The sequence below is a fragment of the Oryctolagus cuniculus genome, chromosome 17 (genome assembly GCF_051225735.1).
Source record: "Oryctolagus cuniculus isolate XC-2025 breed Fujian yellow rabbit chromosome 17, ASM5122573v1, whole genome shotgun sequence".
Lineage (NCBI taxonomy): Eukaryota > Metazoa > Chordata > Mammalia > Lagomorpha > Leporidae > Oryctolagus > Oryctolagus cuniculus.
In genome coordinates this window covers 32,388,432-32,406,160 of record NC_142883.1, presented here as the reverse complement: position 1 = coordinate 32,406,160, position 17,729 = coordinate 32,388,432, and the positions used below count along the sequence as shown (strand labels likewise).

The 17,729-nt window shown below is 54.8% G+C and overlaps 1 protein-coding gene across 2 annotated transcripts in view; it reads left to right on the top strand.

The window, feature by feature from the left end:
* Positions 1-8,030, top strand: part of C17H17orf67 (chromosome 17 C17orf67 homolog) — a 32,579-nt gene extending 24,549 nt beyond the window's left edge. For both annotated transcript variants that reach the window (XM_089318594.1, XM_089318595.1), the window contains 2 exons: positions 4,730-4,865; positions 7,610-8,030. In XM_089318594.1, the coding sequence (XP_089174720.1) occupies positions 4,730-4,846 (117 nt within the window). In that variant the 3' untranslated portion in view covers positions 4,847-4,865; positions 7,610-8,030. The remainder of the gene's footprint in view (positions 1-4,729; positions 4,866-7,609) is intronic.
* Positions 8,031-17,729: the final 9,699 nt, after the last annotated feature.

Sequence of the window (17,729 nt, the reverse complement as noted above, 5' to 3'; positions counted from 1 at the left end):
GCAGAGACAAGAGAGAGGTGTTCCACCTGCTGGTTCGCTCCCCAATTGACCACAATGTCCGGAACTGGGCCTATCAGAAGCCAGGAGCCAAGAGCTTCTCTGGATCTCTTATGTGGGTGCAGGGGCCCAAGCACTTGGGCCATCTTCTACTGCTTTCCCAGGCTGTAGCAGAGAGCTGGATCGGAAGTGGAGCAGCCGGGACTCAAACCGGAGCCCATGTGGGATGCCAGCACTGCAGGCGGCGGCTTCACCTGCTATGCCACAGCACCAGCCCCCGTAAATGCATATTACTGAGTGTGTGAAGCCAGTCTGAAAAGGCTGCATACTGTACCATTCCAACTCTAGGATATTCTGGAAAAGGAAGAATGCTAGGGACAGCCAAAAGTAGTGGCAAGGCGTTAGGCCAATGAAGAGACAGAACAGAGTGGAATTTAGGGCAGCACAAGCCAGGCTGTGTGATGCTGACCTGGCAGATGCAGGTCCACCTGTTTTTGGCCAAAGCCATGGGATGTACACCACCATGGGAGAGCACACATGTGTGCTGTCGCCTTTGGGTGACACTGATGTGTCAGCGGAGGCTCATCAGTTGCAACAGATGAGCCGCGCCGGTGGGGGATGTTGGTGGGAGGCAGGCAGTGGGTGTGTGGTGCGGGAAGCGGCTATGTGAGAACTGCCTGTACTTCTGCTCAGTTTTGCTGGGAACCTCAAAGTGCTCTAAAAAAATATGGTCTATTAAAACAAAGCGAACTGAAAACCCCATGAGAGGAAGGAGAAGAGTCGAGTGGAGGATGCGGCGGGAGGTGGGGCAGAGACCGTGGCGGGGCTGGGGGAAGAAGGGTTCAGGAGCATCCATGGTGAGGGTAGGGGTAGGGAAGGGGTGCACGTGGAAGCTTCTGGATTCGCTAGCTCTGTAATACCGTGGGTGGCTGTGTGATGAACCACCCCTGGCAGTCTGGATTGAGCTCATGGGGCAGATATTGCACCAGCAGACAGAGAAACGAGGTGGAGAGGGAAGGAAGAGACTTCCGTCACTGATGAAGACAAGAGAGCTGGCGCATTATTTTATTTATGAAGTGTCTTGTAGATTAATCATTCTGTTGTATGCATCATTTAAAAATATTTATTTATTGGGGGTGGGTTCTATTTGTTGGTTCATTCCCTAAATGCCTGCAATGCTCAGGGCAGGCTGGCCATTGAAACTGGGTCTCCCATGTGGGTGGCAGGAGCCCAGTCACTTGAGCCCTCATTGCTACTTCCCAGGATGCGCGTGAGCAGGAAGCTGGAGTCAGGAGCTGGAGCCAGAACTGAACCCAGATTCTCCAGTTTTGGATGCAGATGTCTCAACGGCTAAGCTAAGTGCCCCTCCTTGTGCATGATTTGTTGAGGTGACACAGTGCGTGATGGTATACAGAAATTTCGCAGCCTCGGCACCAAGTTTGGAGAAGGCCTGTCTGCAGGCTGCAGGTAGCGTCTGCGGGGGTCGAGGGCAGGCTGTGAACAAGTGGAAGTCTCTGTGCCCTTCTTTCGGCAACAGCGCAGCGTCACTTCTCATCCTGGCTGACGTTGGCTCTCTTCACCAGCCCCAGTGCTTCCTCCACCCTGCTCTGGGCACCTGGAGGAGGCCGACTCTGGGGACCACACAGCTTACCTGTTTCCTAGCTATCTGATAGGCTGGCCTCAGCCTGGGCTCCCCGGAGACTGAGGGCCTGGACTCCAGTCCTGGCTCCACTTGGGACCCCAGCGTCCTTCTGATGGGCACCCTGGAGAGCAGAGGATGATGGCTCCCAACTTCGGCCTGGCCCAGCTTTGAAGAGTGAACCAGCAGATGGAAGATCTCTCTGTCTCTCTGCTTTGAAAAAACAAACAAAAATGGCAGAGGTGGAGGGGAGAACATTTGAGAACTCTTCAGGAGATGGACTCAAGTTTGAGGGTGAAGAAGATGGTGAGACTCTGTGTGCAGAGCTGGGTGCCTGAGGAGGTGCAGGTGCAGGGGAGAGGCGGGCAGGGCAGGGCCAGGGTCTGCTTCCTGTTGGGGGGGTGCAGGTGCAGGGGAGAGGTGGGCAGGGCAGGGCCAGGGTCCGAGTCCTGTTAAGGAGGTGTCGCCGTACAGGGCTGTTTCACATCTTTCTTTCACAGAGATGGAGTATACAGCGCGCGGGTCTTTGTGTCTGATTTGCTTCCCTGGGAGTCATGATTTCAAGGTTGTCCGGGAGGTGTCCTCCGCGGTGTGCAGGCACCACGCTTTCCTTCTCCATCCCTCTGTTAGTGGACCTTCGGGTCATTTCTGTGTTTCACTGACGAGAGGAGAGCGGCTGGGAGCATCCGGGTTTACGCTTGTGCGTTGATGTCCATTCTCGCTTCTCTCGGGTGTGCAGCCCGGAGTACACTTGCCAGGCGTCCAAGTGCTAACTCCATGTTTAACATGTTGAGGAATGGCTGGCCAGAATGTTTTTACAAGCTTTTCTCTATAACTACTAATTTTTTTGAAGATTTATTTATTTGAAAGGCAGAGAGAGAGAGAGAGAGAGAGAAAGAGAGAGAGACATGTTCTATCTGCTGATTCAGTCCCCAGATAGACGCAACAGCCAGCACAGGGCCATGCCAAAGCCAGGAGCTTCATCTGGGTCTCCCACATGGGTGCAGAGGCCCGAATACTTGGGCCATCTTCTACTGCTTTTCCCGGGCCATTAGAGAGAGCTGGATCAGAAGTGGAGCAGCCGGGACTCAAACTGATATGGGATGCTGGCATTGCAGGTGATGCCTCTACCCACTATGCTGCAACACTGGCCCTCTACTAATTTTTTTGTTTTGTTTAGTTTTAAAGTCTTCTTGTTTGAGCTTAGTATAACCACTCTAGCTTTCTTCTGATTACCCCTTGCCTTTTAAAAAAGATGTTTTTGGGGCCGCCACTGTGGTAGAGTAGGTTAATTCTCTGCCTGTGGCGCTGGCATCCCATATGGGTGCCAGTTTGAATCCCGGCTGCTTCTCTTCCAATCCAGCTCTCTGTTATGGCCTGGGAAAGCAGTAGAAGATGGCCCAAGTTCTTGGGCCCCTGCACCAGCATGGGAAACCAGGAAGAAGCTCCTGGCTTCTGACTTCAGATCAGCGCATCGTTGCAGCCATCTGGGGAGTGAACCAGCGGATGGAAGACCCCTCTCTTTGTCTCTACCTCTTTATAATGCTGTCTTTCGAATAAATAAAATAAATCTAAAAAAAAAAAAAATAGATCTTCCACCTGCTACTTCACTCCCCAAATGCCTGCAACAGCCAGGGATGGGCCAAGCCAAAGCTGGGAGCTGGGAGTAAAATCCAGGTCTCCCACGTTGGATAGCAGAGACTTAACCATGAGCCATGACTGCTTCCTCCCAGGGTCTGCATTAGCAGGAAGCTATAGAGTCGGCAGCCAGAGGCAGGACAGGAACCCAGGCACCTGGTAAGGCACGCAGGCATCTTAACCTGGCGTCTTAACTATTAGGCCAGAAGCCCATCCCTGCTCTTCCAGTTTTGTTGCTGCTGTGAACATTTTTGTACACCTCTCCTGATCATTGCTGTCAAAGTGATGACGAGTATCGGCATTGGCTGGCACTGGTTAGAAATGTAAATTATGGGGGCGGGCATTTGGCTTCGCTGTTAAGATACTGCTTGGGACACCTGCATCTCATATTGGAGTGCCTGGTTCAGGTCCCGGGTCCCACACCTCCTAGCTTGCTAATAAATGTGTCCCTTGGTGGGTAGCAGGTGATGGCGCAAGTGGCTGAGTCCTTGCTGCTCACGCGGGAGACCTGGATTGAGTTCTGGCTCCTGTTCTGGTCATTTGAGGAAGGAACGAACAGATGAAAGATGTCCCTCTCTCTCTGCCTTTGTCACCCTCTCCTCTCTCTCTCTGTCTCCCTGCCTTTCAGATACATTTAAAAAGTAAATAAAAATTAGAAAAGAGGAATGAGAGTTCTGGAGACCCCCTCCCCCCCAGACCGGCAGCCAGCACCCCTGGGGGTGGACCTGGCAGGCTGGGTTGCAATAAGCCCCTCAGGTGACTCTGATGCTCCCCAGCGAAATTTGATGTCCACTGCTCCACGGGAAGGACTGGGAGTGACGTTTCCAGACTGCTGGCAGCCGATTGGCTTCTTCATTTTAAAAAAAATTTTTTTTTTTTTTTTTGACAGGCAGAGTGGACAGTGAGAGAGAGAGACAGAGAGAAAGGTCTTCCTTTGCCATTGGTTCACCCTCCAATGGCCGCCGCGGCCCGCGCGCTGTGGCCGGCGCACCGCGATGATCCGATGGCAGGAGCCAGGTGCTTCTCCTGGTCTCCCATGGGGTGCAGGGCCCAAGGACCTGGGCCATCCTCCACTGCACTCCCGGGCCACAGCAGAGAGCTGGCCTGGAAGAGGGGCAACCGGGACAGAATCTGGCACCCCGTCCGGGACTAGAACCCGGTGTGCCGCAAGGCGCCGGCCTTCCGATTGGCTTCTGAAGAGGTGGCTCGTGTGGCGCTCCTGGGCGGCCACACCATCCTGTTTCGCCCACGTCGTCGGTGGGCCTGGTTGGCCTTTCCCACAGAGAGGCGTGGGCGTGACTGTTGGCTTTTCCTCCCCGTCTCTGCTCCTGCGCTGCCTCCTGCTGGCTGCGCCCTGTCCGAGGAAGCAGAGCCACAGCACGCACATGCGCTGCCCAGCTGTCCCTGGCGAGAGCCCCCTGTTCGTGCTCATTCAACGAGGGTCTGTTTCCACAGGAGTACATGCTGCACCTGTTGGCCCTGGAGCATCGCGCTGAAGAGCAGTTCCTGGAGCACTGGCTGAACCCACACTGCAAGCCCCACTGTGACAGGAATCGGGTCCACCCCGTGTAGGGGGCTTGGGCCCAGCCTGGTATGTCCCCGTGTCCCGGGCCTTCTGTAGGAGGGAGATTGCCGTGGGTGGCACGTGCAGGGGCTGGGAGATCTGCCAGAACACGGCATCAGGGGAACCGGCCGGCTGGCTGCTTGTGGGCTGGGGTGTCGAGGGTGATGCAGGAGAGACGGGCAGGAACCAGGTTAAGAGGAGCTCCGAGGGCTCATCGGGGAGACTGCGCAGTCACTAGGACGTGACCCCTTTGCCCTCCAGCAGAGATCATTCTGGAATCTGTCCTGCCTGGAGAAGAGAAGGGTGGCTTGCTGAGGCATGGGTCTCTCCCCAGGTGGGGTCAGCACCTGTGGGCTCCATCTTGACATTCACCATGATCATCACAGCATCACCAGGATTGGCAGCTTCTCTCCTGCGTCTCGCTCCTACTCCCCACTGCCTTCCCACAGCTCTCCCACTGGCAGTCTGCCCGCCCTCTCCCTGCCATCTCTCTCCCTCTTGGCCTTCTCCCCCAGCCCACCTGCCAGGGACTGCCCAGCCTTCCCAGCACACCCCACATACCCCAGCTCCGCACCACTGTTCCTAGATGAGGCTGCTTGCTCCTTCCTGTCCATCCTCATCTCCTTTCCAGCTTCCTAAATCTTTTTTTTTTTTTTACAAAGATTTATTTTATTTATTTTAAAGACAGAGTTACAGAGAGGGAGAGACAGAGAGAGGTCTTCCATCTGTTGGTTCACTCCCCAGATGGCTGCAATGGCCGGAGCTGCGCCAATCTGAAGTCAGGAGCCAGGAGCTTCTTCCAGGTCTCGCACATTGGTGTGGGGACCCAAAGACTTGGACCATCTTCCACTGCTTTCCCAGGCCACAGCATAGAGCTGGATCAGAAGAGGAGCAGCCAGGACTAGAACTGGCGCCCATATGGAGTTCTGGCACTTCAGGCCAGGGCTTTAACTTGCTGCGCCACAGTGCCAGCCCCAGCTTCCTAAATCTTATTAGTTAAGGTAGCAAAATCACTTCAGAGGTCAAAGCCAGCGAAGTTCATTCCTCCTCTGTAGAGCAGGACTGAGTAGGACAGGATGGTTGTCTGTGGTTAAGAGAAATCTCACATTGTTGTTTGTTTTCTGCTACTGTGAATGGGCGCAGGGACCTGCCCTTTAGCTTATCACTGTAATTTTCAGGGGGCCATCACATAAACCCTCTCGCTGAACCCTCCTCATGTCCTGGTGTCACTGGAAGGCGTGCATTTGAACTCTGGTGAGGAGCCGACTGAGCCCCATGGAGCCACTAACTCATGCTGGGAATCAGTCCCTGCCCTCTGCACATCCCGCCCCTTCTCTCTGACTGACAGCCTGACCCTAGGTGTGGGAGGGAATCCCCGTGAGCAGCTTTCACACACAGGGTGCTGCTCAGCTGTGGGGAGGGGTGGCGGCCGGGCTGACGTCCCCCTTCCACTCTGTTCCGGCTCCGTTTCCTGATCCCCAGGCTGCTGCCTGCCCTGCATCCAGGGCGTGTCCCTTCCAGCACTGGAAACCATCATACATCTTCTTCCAGAAGACGGAACCATGCAGGGATTACACGCTCAGACTCTGGAACTGGCCAGAGCTGAGTTTGACTTCCTGGGTCCCCGCCCTGTGGCCTTCAGCAAGTAGCCTGACCTCTCTGGCTCCCCATTTCTACGTGGGTAAATTGGAGTGACAGTGATGGCTATGGAGGGGTAGGCATTTGGCCTAATAGTTGAGGTGCCCGCTGGGACACTGTGTCCTGCGTGGGAGTGCCAGCATCCGAGTCCTGGCTCGATTCCCAATTCTACCTTCCTGCTCCTGTGTACTCTGGGAGGCAGCAGGTGCTCACTCAAGTACCTGGGTCCCTGCCATGCATGTGGGAGATCCAGACTGAGTTCCAGCTCTTGTGTTTGGCCTGGCCCAGCCCCTGCTATTGCAGGCATTTGGGGAGTGAACCAATGGAAAGATCTCTGTCTCCTTGTCTCTCAAATTAACAAAAAAAAATTACGTCCATGGAGGATGAGGCCTAATGAGTGCCTCTATAAATGGGAGGACTTTCCTCCAGGCAGGAAAAGGCAGTGTTGGTGAGGCAGGGATCTTTGGAGGCCTCTGGCCAGGAAGCTCCCCCTCGCACAGTGCCCAGGAAGCAGTGGCTGGTGGGCTGCGTCCACCTGGAGCTTGGAGTCAGAGAGCTTTCGGGTGCTGACTCCCCATTCACTGGCTGAATCATCTTGGAAAAAATGTCTCAGCTTCCTTATCTGCAAAATGAGGATAGCAATGCCATCGTTGTCCTGAAGATGAAGAAGTTCAGTGTGTGGAAAACAGCGTTGCTATTGCTCAGGAAGTGACAGGTGGATGGCTGTTTCCCTCTCCTTAGCCTCTTCCTCCTCTCCTGTCTTCTTCCTTTTTTATCAACATCATCATCACTATCATCGCCATCATCACTTTATCATCATCCCTATCATTGCCGCCATCATTCCCATGTCCACTCTCATCCACCTACCATCGCCCCTCCACCACCACCACCGCTGTTGTCATTACCATCATCACTATCCCCCCATCATCATCACCATCCCCATCATCATCACCGCCACCTCTACCTTGACTGTCAACAGTACCATCATCACCATCCCCACCAAGACCATCACTTCCACCACCACCACTGTTGTCATTACCATCATTGCTATCATCACCCCCTCGTCATCACCATCAGCACGCCCCCCCCCCCCCCATCATCACCTTAACATTTTTTTTCTTGTTCTTTTCCAGCAAGCATCGTGATAGGCAATGGCCTGGACAATCCAAAACAGGATAAACTTCTCCTTTCATTTGTTTGCAAACTGTGGAGATGGATTTCTGCAGACCTTGTGAACTGTTGGGTGTGCCAAAGCTTGCCTTGGGGATGGCAAATATATATGCCGCTTCATTACACTAACCTGCATGAGTCTTTGCAATTAATAGCTTTAAGTGTGGCTCCCATTGCCCTCAAACATCTTCCTACTGACTCATCAGGCTGGGCAGACACAGATTCTTCCCTGGGGCTGACAGAGCTGGGATCTCTGGACCAGGAGCCAGGGCAGCTGCCTGGCCATGACTTCCCTGCAATGAGGCACATCACGTGGGGCCACTGAGTTTATGGTCAAGTATTTTTCTCTTTCTGTCTCTGTCCTAATAAATGCTGATGTCAAACCTGCTTTCTGTGGTGTCTTCTTTCATTCCCCTGCAAGAAGAGATGCCAAGATTTCCTTCCCTTATTTATCTTTGTAAATCCAGCTTCCTAAATCTTACTTTTCTTTGAATACACAAATGGAAGAAAACACCAGCACCCAGCCCCTTTGTGCAAAAGCCACCTCTGAAGATAGGGTCGGAACTCAATGCCACAGGCAAAGGCAACATTTTTGCACAACTCTCTCTCTCTCTCTTTTTTTTTGACAGGCGGAGTGGACAGTGAGAGAGAGAGACAGGTCTTCCTTTTTTCCATTGGTTCACCCCCCAAGTGGCCACTATAGCTGGCGCACCGCGCTGATCCGAAGCCAGGAGCCAGGTGCTTCTCCTGGTCTTCCATGCGGGTGCAGGGCCCAAGCACTTGGGCCATCCTCCACTGCACTCCCAGGCCACAGCAGAGAGCTGGACTGGAAGAGGAGCAACCGGGACAGAATCCGGCGCCCCGACTGGGACTAGAACCCGGAGTGCCGGTGCCGCAGGTGGAGGATTAGCCTATTGAGCCGCGGTGCTGGCCCTGCACAACTCATACATCCCACCACCCTCACCTGCCTCACAACCCCATAGGCAGGGATTGGACAGTCGAGGACCAACACAAGCAGAAATTCAGAGAGTGAGGGAAGGTGGGCAGCATGGCTTGAGGGAAAGGAGAATTTGGAATCCTCAAGATAAGGTAAGGGGAGGGATGCTATGCACCCGGGCCACAGAACAGGGCCTGTGCCAAGGAAGGCCAGGTGGGCTTGTGTAGGGAGAGAGCTCCTGAGCCTCTCACCAAGGATGATGCCAAGATTCACTTTATGCTTACCGCAGGGCAAGCCCTGCGTAGGTTTTCTACGTACACGCCCTCTGAACCATCACACCTACCCCATGCAGTAGATTTGGTTGTTGTCCCCAGTTCATAGATGAGGAAGCTGGGACTTGCAGAATTTAGAGAGTCCATCAGTATTTTTTAAAAGATTTATTTTTATTTATTTGCAATACAGGGTTACAGAGAGAGGTAGAAACAGAGAGAGAGGTCTTCCACCTGCTGGTTCACTCCCCAGATGGCCGCAATGGCCAGAGCTGCGCCAATCTGAAGCCAGGATCCAGGAGCTTCTTCCAGGTCTCCCATGAGGGTGCAGAGGCCCAAGGACATGAGCCATCTTCTACTGCTTTCCCAGGCCATAGCAGAGAGCTGGATTGGAAGAGGAGCAGTCAGGACTAGAACCGGCACCCATAAGGGATGCTGACGCTTCAGGTCAGGGCTTTAACCCACTGCACCACAGTGCCGGCCGCAAGTCCATCAGTTTTCTATAACAAATCACTTAGTGGCTTAAAAGAGTACAAATTGACCATCTTAGCTTCCTCACGTCAGAAGTCCCACATAAGTCCCGCTGGGTTGAAGTCGGGGTGTCAGCAGGGCTGCTTTCTCTGGATGCTCTGGGACAAACCTGTCTCCTGCCTTCCAGCTTCCGGAGGCCGATGCCTTGCTCAGCCTCCTGTGACTTGCGTTTGCCTCCCAGCACATCACCCGCACTTTCCCTTCTGCCCCCATCTTCCACTCCAGAGGACTGTGTGGTTACCCCGGGCCCATTCTTATCACCCAGGCTCCTCTCCCCATGATTGGCACTCTCAACCCACCTGCGTCCTTAACGCCCCATTGCCATGTATGGTAAGGTATTCACAGGCTCCAGGAATCAGGACATGGACATCTCTGGGGAGGCCATTTTCCTGGCTGCCACAGGAGGAACCACAGGTTCAAGTTCACACACCTGGTAGGCAGAGGAGATAGAATTTGACACTAGGAAGGCCCTCACTACTCTGGGTCCCTAACACTGCACCTATGTCCTAACCCAGAGCCTCTTCTTCCTGGAGTTGCGTAGTTATGAGAGAGGGAGTGTGTGTGTGTGGGGGGAGACAGAGAGAGAGAGAGAGAGAGAGAGAGAGAGAGAGAGAGAGAGGCATCTCCCATCCACTGGTTCATTCTTTTGATACTGCAAAGGCTGGGGCTGGGCCAAGCCTGAAGCTGGGTCCAGGAGCACAATTCAGGCATCTCAAATGGGTGGCAGGGATCCAATTACGTGAGCCATCATCTGGCTTCCCAGGGTTCACATTGGCAGGAAGCTGGACTCAGGAGCTGGGGCCAGGAGCCCATCTCTAGTTCTCCAGGGTGGGATGTGGGCATATTAATGGCTGGACTAAATGCCTGCTCCAATCCCTGAGTGGTTTTTAAATGTTTTGAAATTGTATTTTTAAAATATTTTTTCTGAGAGAGACAGACAGGCATCTTCCATCTGCTGATTCACCCCCCAAATACCTACAACAGCTGGAGCTGGGTCGGGCTGGGCCAGGAGTCAGGAGCTCAAGCCAGGTTTTGCATATGAGTGGCAGGGACTCAGGTACTTGAGCCATCACTGCTGCCCCCAGGGTGTGCATTAGTAATGAGATGGAATCAGGAGCTGAGCCCAGGCACTCCGTAACTGCTGCACCAAATACCTGTTCCTGGAGTGGTTTTTTAAAGATTTCTTTATTATTTATTTGAAAGGTAGAGTTAGAGAGAGAGAGAGAGAGAGAGAGAGAGAGAGAGAGAGAGAGGTATCTTTTACCCATTGATTCACTCCCCAAATGGCTGCAATGGCCAGGAGCCAGGAGCTTTCTCCAGGTCTCCCACGTGGGTGCAGGGGACCAAGTACTTGGGGCATCTTCCATTGCTTTCCCAGGTGCACTAGCAGGGAGCTGGATCGGAAGTGGACTATCCAGGACTCGAACCAGCGCCCATGTAGGATGCCGTTGCTGCAGGCAGTGGATTAACCTGCCATGCCACAGCGCCGGCCTGCCCTGAGTGGTTTTTTTAAAACTGACCTCCTTGACCTGGAAGAAGCTCCTGACTCCTGGCTTCGGATCGGCACAGCTCCGGATGTTGCGGTCATCTGGGGAGTGAACCTGAGGGTGGAAGACCTCCCTCTGCCTCTCCTCTCTCTCTGTAACTCTGTCTTTCAAATAAGTAAAATAAATCTTTTTTTTTAAAACTGAGCTCTTTGAGATCTGGGGATGTGTTTATATTGGGAGGGACACAACAGCACCCTATACCTAGGGGAGGCATCGGTTGGGTGCCAGGCACTATTTAACGTGGGGGCTGGGACTGGCCTGGGGTGTGTGCAGAAGTGGTGGGCAGAATGCTCCCTTTTAGACTGCATCCCCAGTTGCCTCTCGGGGTGCTCTCTAAGGAGGAGGAGCTGAGGGGCAGTCCTTGTGGTGCAGCAGGTGAAGCCGCACTGGTGGCACCAGCATCCCGTATCAGAGCACCTGTTTGAGTTCTGGCTGCTCTGCCTCCGATCCAGCTCTCCGTTAATGCACCTCGGAAAGCAGCAGAAGATGGTGCGAGGGCTTGGACTCCTGCACCCTTGGGAGACCTGGATGGTGTTTTCAGCTCCTGGCTTCGGTCTGGCCCAGCCCTGGCCATTGTGGCCATCCGGGGGGTGAACCAGAGGGTGGAAGATCTCTCTCTGTCTCTCCCTCTCTGTCACTCTGCCTTTCAAATAAATAAATCTTAAAAAACAGGAGTAGGAGGTGAATATGTGCACGTGGAGACGGGATGCACAGGTCCCAGCAGAGAGGAGAGTGGCAGAATTCAGAATGAAGCAGAGGCACAGGCAGCCAGAGGCTTGCATCCGGGCAGAGGCAGGAGGGCTTCCTGGAGGTGCTAGGGAGCCCAAGGTGGCTCTCGCACCCGGGGCCCCAGCTCCCCACGGGAGCACAGAGGCTTCTGCCCGAGTCGTGGACAGCCTGGTTCTTAGCCTCCTGCCCTTGGACACACAGAGCGTCTGCTTATCCACAACAGAGGAAGGGGCCCACGGTGGGCTCCCTGCAGCTTCACCTACTAACCCTCGCCCCAAAAACTTCGCAGATGGCAGTGGAGCCAGAGTGATGGTGTCAGAGGACTGTCTTCACAACGACACAGAACAGCGTTTAGAATCCAGGCTCCGCATCAGTCCAGTGTGTTCACACCTCGGGTGGGCTGTGAGCCCTTGATGAACCTCTCGGGGCCTCAGTCTCCCTATCTATAAAATGGGAGTAATTATAGTACTTAGTTCAAAATGCATTGTGATAATTACTGATAGTCACTAGCTATTAGTGTGTTCTGTTTATATTTTATTTATTTTTTAAAGATTTATTTATTTAATTGAAAGTCAGAGTTACAGAGAGAGAGGAGAGGCAGAGAGAGAGAGAGAGTGAGAGAGAGAGAGAGAGAGAGAGAGAGGTCTTCCATCCACTGGTTCACTCCCCAGATGGCTGCAATGGCCACAGCTGGGCCAGGCTAAAGCCAGAAGCCAGGAGCTTCTTCTGGGTCTCCCACGCGGATTCAGGGGCCCAAGGATTTGGGCCATCTTCTACTGCTTTCCCAGGCCACAGCAGAGAGCTGGATCAGAAGAGGAGCAGCTGGGACTCGAACTGGTGCTCATATGGGATGCTGGCACTGCAGGCGGTGGCTTTACCCTCTACGCCACAGCACCGGCCCCTTTTTTTATTTTAAAAACTTAGCGAGTGCCTGAGATCCTGTCTGCTGGTTCACTCCCCAAATGCCCACAACAGCCAGAGCTGGGCCAGACTGAAGCTGGGAATCAGGAACTCAATCCTGATCTTCCTTGTGAGTGACAGGGACCCAACTTTTACGTGAGCCATCACCTGCTGCCTCCCGTGGTGCACGTTGGCAGGAAGCTGGATCGGAAATGGATTAGCCTGGGAGGTTTGAACCAGCCACTCCGATACGAGATGCAGGGCCCCAAGCCGTGGCTTCACTGTTGTGGGTGTGGTGTGTCACGCCTCGCTCACGCCAGGCACCTGGGTAGCATTCCATGAATAGCTATTTGTAGAGTGGTGACGGCTCGCCCTGTGATGCAGCGCCCACCCTGGCCTTGAACCACAAACACAGCCCACTGATGAGTTAGGAGAAGCACCTGAGTCTTCCTCTGCCGGGAGCCTGGGGCTGACTTCAGCGGGGAGCACCACGGAAGCCGAGGCAGGAAGGGTCAGCCACTGCCCGCCAGCTGGGAAAGGGAGAAAAAGCTTCTCCAGGCCCAGGGACAAGCTCCGTGCAAGGTGCCTGCTTCTACGTACCTAGACTTGGTTCCCCACCTCTCCCTGTAGCTCTCTATCAAGAGCGGGGCCCCATGGCCGGGATGCCGGCCCTGGAGCAGGTGCATGGTGCCTTTGTTCTCTGGCTGCGTTATTCCCGCGGTGGCAGGCCCTGTGCTAGGCCCTGGGCACCCAGTCCCGACCTCATGAGGCTTCCCCTCACACAGGAGCCAGCAGTGGAGGATGACGTAGTGTGAGGCCCGCTGTCAAGAGGTGAAGGTGCATGGGGCATTACAGGTCCCCAGCCTCATCAGGGGCGGCCTCCTAGAGAGGCACTTTGAGTGACTTAAGGGATTTGGTGGCCAAAGGAGCTGGGGGTGCGGGTGGGGTGGGTGTTGCGGGATGGGTGGCGAGAGTTGTCGCAGGTAGTCAGCAGCAAGTGCAAAGGCCCTGGGTCGGGAAGGGGGCTGGTTTGTTCTAGGAGCTTCCAGAGTTGTTGAAACCTCACCCGAAGATCCAGGAGAGAGCGGGCAGGCAGGGGCCGGGCCCGCAGGCCTTGCCCACCTCTGTGACAAGGTAAGGAATTTGGACATTACTCCAGGGGCGCAGGGAAGCAGACGTGAGTAGAGGCAGGAACCTGTGGCCAGGACCAGCCTTGAAGTCAGAACAGGGGGCCAGCCCTGCGGGGGCAGCCAGGAGGTTTCAGGCAGCCGAGTTACCTCCCCTGACTCAGCTGATAGAGAGAGATAAGGAGTCCCCCCGCAGAGCTGTCTTCACGAAGCTCACCTGGCACACAGCTGGCTTCCAAGGCGAGGCCCTGGGGGCCGGCAGGCAGCGTGTGAGACCCTCGGGTGCTGAGTGTCAGGATCCTCAGGAGCCAAGGCCCAGCCCTAGGCTCCAGCAGCCTCTTCCGGGCATTTTAGCCTGGGGCTTCCCGAAACTTCCCTCTGCCCTGGGAAGAAGCTGCGACGGAGGCCTGGGGAGTGTGGGTTCTCAGCTGCTTGACTCGTTTCTCCAAGAAGCAGGTCCTGAGCACCTACTGTGTGCCCTGCGTCGTCACAGGGAGGCAGAGGTGGACGGATGAGGCTGAGCTGGTTGAGGATACGTGTGATGAAGTTTGTGTGATGTAGACGTTAGCGTCTTTACAGCATGCGATTCAGTGGTGTTTAGTACAGACACCACGTGGTGCAACCATGACCACTTTGGCTGCAGGACATTCTGTCACCCCTAAATGAGATCCTGGACCCTTTAGGCAGTCACCCTTTACTCCTCCCGCCCTCCCTCCAGCCCCTGGCAACCTCCACTCTGCTTTCTGCATGCCCCCATTTGCCTCTTGCGGGCATTTCATGTCAGTGGAGCCACACACCACGTGGCCTTCCAGCACTCAGCGTGTCTAAGGCAGAGATGTTTTAGGACTCCGTTCCTTTTCACGGCTGAATAATGTTCCACCGTTATGGGTCAAGCACATTTTGCTTAGCCGCTCACCAGTTGAACCTTTGGGTTGCTTCCACCTTTGAGCTCTTGGGAGCCACGCTGCCATATACATCCACGTTCGTGAACATTCTTGTCTGAGTACCTGTTGTCAATTCCTTTGGGTAAACACCCAGGCCATTCTCTGTGTAACTTTTCAAGGAACCACCACCCAGCAGCCCCCTGCGCCACTCCCACCAGCAAAATGTGAATGTTCCAGCTTCCCCACGTCCTTGCCAACAACGTCTTAAGTCCCATTTCGAAAAATAAATAAATAAATAAATAAAATTAAGGGGCAGGTGTTGTGGTGCAATGAGTTAAGTCGCCTCTTGCAACATCCACAGCCCACATGGGAGTGCTAAATTGAGTTCCGGCCCCTCCACTTGCAGTCTAACTTCCTGCGCGTGCATCCTGAGAGCAGTGGGTCAAGCATCTGGGCTCCTGCCACACACATGGGAGACCTGGATAGAGCTCTGGGCCCTTGGTTTCAGCCTGGCTCAGTCCTGGCTGTCGTGGGCATTTGGGGAGTCAGTGGATGGAAGACCTCTCTCCCTCTCTCTTTCTCCCTTTGAAGTAGATGAAAATAAAAAATAAACATTAAAATTAATATTCAGTAATTAGTGGATATGATTACTAATTAGTAGTTAATGGGTATGATTGCTAATTAATTACTAACTAGTGGGTGTGGGGGATATCTTATTGTGGTTTGTGTTCCCCAAATTCTAAATGATTTGAGCATTTCATATGCTTGTTAGCTATTTGTTTGCCTTCTTGGGTTGTCCTTTGCTGTCGAAGGGCTGATGTGTGTGTGAGAGAGAGACTAGAGCTCAGCTTACTAAGGGTGGGATCTCAGACAGTTCCGGAAGCTCTCCTGCCTCAGTTTCCTCTCCTGTGTAATGGGGATAATGCCAGGCCCCCCAGGAAGGGGCGGTTGTGCAGACTCGGTGACTTCCAGTGCAGGCAGCTTTTGGAGCCCTGCTTGGCACGGGGCAGGTTTGTGCTGTGTCACTGGTGGGTCTCACCCAGGAGACGCGACTAACAATAGTAACGGACGCAGAAATTAGCAGAGATTAATAACTGCTGGGAAGTCAATAAAAGGGTGATGCAACGGGGGAGTGACTGGAAGGCTATTTCGGGCTGGCTGCACAGGGGAGGCTTTGGAGGAGGGACATCTGAGCCGACAGCGGAATGACAGCAGGCAGCCAAGTGCGGGATGATCCACACTCAGGAAGGGCAGGCCGGGCTGAGGGACCAGCTGGGGCAAAGGTCTTCAGGCCTGGCCCTGCGCAAGGAAGCGCTGGGGACCAGGCCAGCGCTGCTGGGGTGGGGATCGGGGTGGGGTGTCCGCCGGCAGCGCCTGCAAACCTGGGTGTGTGTGTGGGGGTCTCTGCTTCGGTGGAAACTGGGGACGAGTCCCCTGGCCGGCTTGGCAAAGGCCTCCGCGCTCCCGTGGTGGACTTGAGGGGATCCGGAGGCCTTTGCGGGACTCCTGGGAGGTCAGTGAGCAAGTGGCTGCTCAGGTGTGGCTCAGCGCATGCGCACAGGCAGCCTGGGGGTGTGAGCACCTCTCGTAGGCGGTCTCTGAGAACCAAGCGGTGCCCTCAGCCTCTCTCCCAACAGTCCCGCGGCCCTATCCCTGAACTTCCGGGGGGAACTCCGAGGGTCTGTGTCTTCCAGGAGCTTGGGGCCTTCCTCCTGGGGTGGCTGAGCCCTGGCCCCTCTCCTACCCTTCACCCCTGGGTGGTAACGGAAGTGGCACAGAAGAATCTTGGCCCCAGCTTGCGAGGATCCAGGGTGTGCCCAGGCCAGCGCAGGGGCCAAGGACGCTGACCTGACTCTCGGTCATGGAGTCGCTCCTGCTATGCCTTGCTTTCCGTCTGTGAAACGGGCTAATAGTTTCTCCCTCGTAGGGTTGTGATGAAGAGGCCACATGAGTAAGTTTAATTTAGGAACAGTGCCACAGGTATGCCTGGTGGATAAGTGCTATGTCAATATTTATTAAAAGCAAAAAAAAAAAAAAAAAAAAATTGGGTCATGGGGTGGGGATGGGGGGAGACCTGGGCAAGCCATTTGGCAGTCGAGCCTCAGTTTCCAAATCTACAGTGGGGCTGCTGTGGGTCTCCAGTGGTGTCATTGCGCACAGGGCCTGGCCCCAGGAGCCCCTGCACAAACGCCAGCTCCCTTCTTCCCTCTCCTTTGTCATGCAGCTCCCCACCAACCGCTCAAAGAGCAGAGCACCAGGACTTATCTGGAGCCCAAAGGGCGCACTGCTTAGGGGTCTTGGGGATCCGCGCTGCCTGGAGTTGGCAAAGGAGAGAAGGAGTTGCCGCTCTGGATTGGAGGAGAGAATGCACACAGTGGGTGTGATGTGTGAGTGTGTGCGTTTGTCGGCCGCGGTGGAGGCTCGGTGCCGGCTCCGCCCAGCACGCCTCAGCATCGAGCTGCCCCCGGGCCGCGGGAGCGCCTGGACCGACCCGCGGCCGCCGCTGCAAGCGCCCGGCCAGCCGCCAGGGGGCAGTGTGTCTCCGCCGCAGGAGCACGCGCGCCGCTTACCTGGTGGAGCAGGCGCCCGCCGCCTGACAGCTTGCAACATCTCCCGCCTAACGCTAAAAAAAAATTATTAATGTATCTTTCTCCGTAGCAGAGAAGGGAGCCCAGACAACCGACTAAACAAGCCGGCTGTCATGGCGGGAAGGTGCCGAAGGTGGGCCAACCGCCCCGACCTTTGCATTCCGGGGCCGAAGGAAAAAGGATCCAACTGTGGTTTGGGCTCTGGTTATCTTGGTGCCGCCGAGGGTGCCACGAGGGAAACTCGAATGAATTCTTCCTGTTCTGTTTTCTGCCTGGGCTAGGGGCCAGGCAGCAATGCCGGCTGGCAGTTCCCTGAGACCGACAGGGAACGGCAGCAGGGTGTGCCAAGGCACAAGGGCGGGAAATAGTGTCCTTCGCTTCCTGCAGGGGAACAGATCTGCAGGGTTCCACCACAGGGGACACTTGGAAGGCTGGGGTTGGGGGTGCTGCCTCATCTCCCCCATCTCTCTCTCTCCCCGCCTGTACTTTCTGGTGCCTCTCTGGTGAGACATAAACTCTGTTTTATTAGCAGTCTGGCAAACAGGCAAATGACTTGGCGACACACAGAATA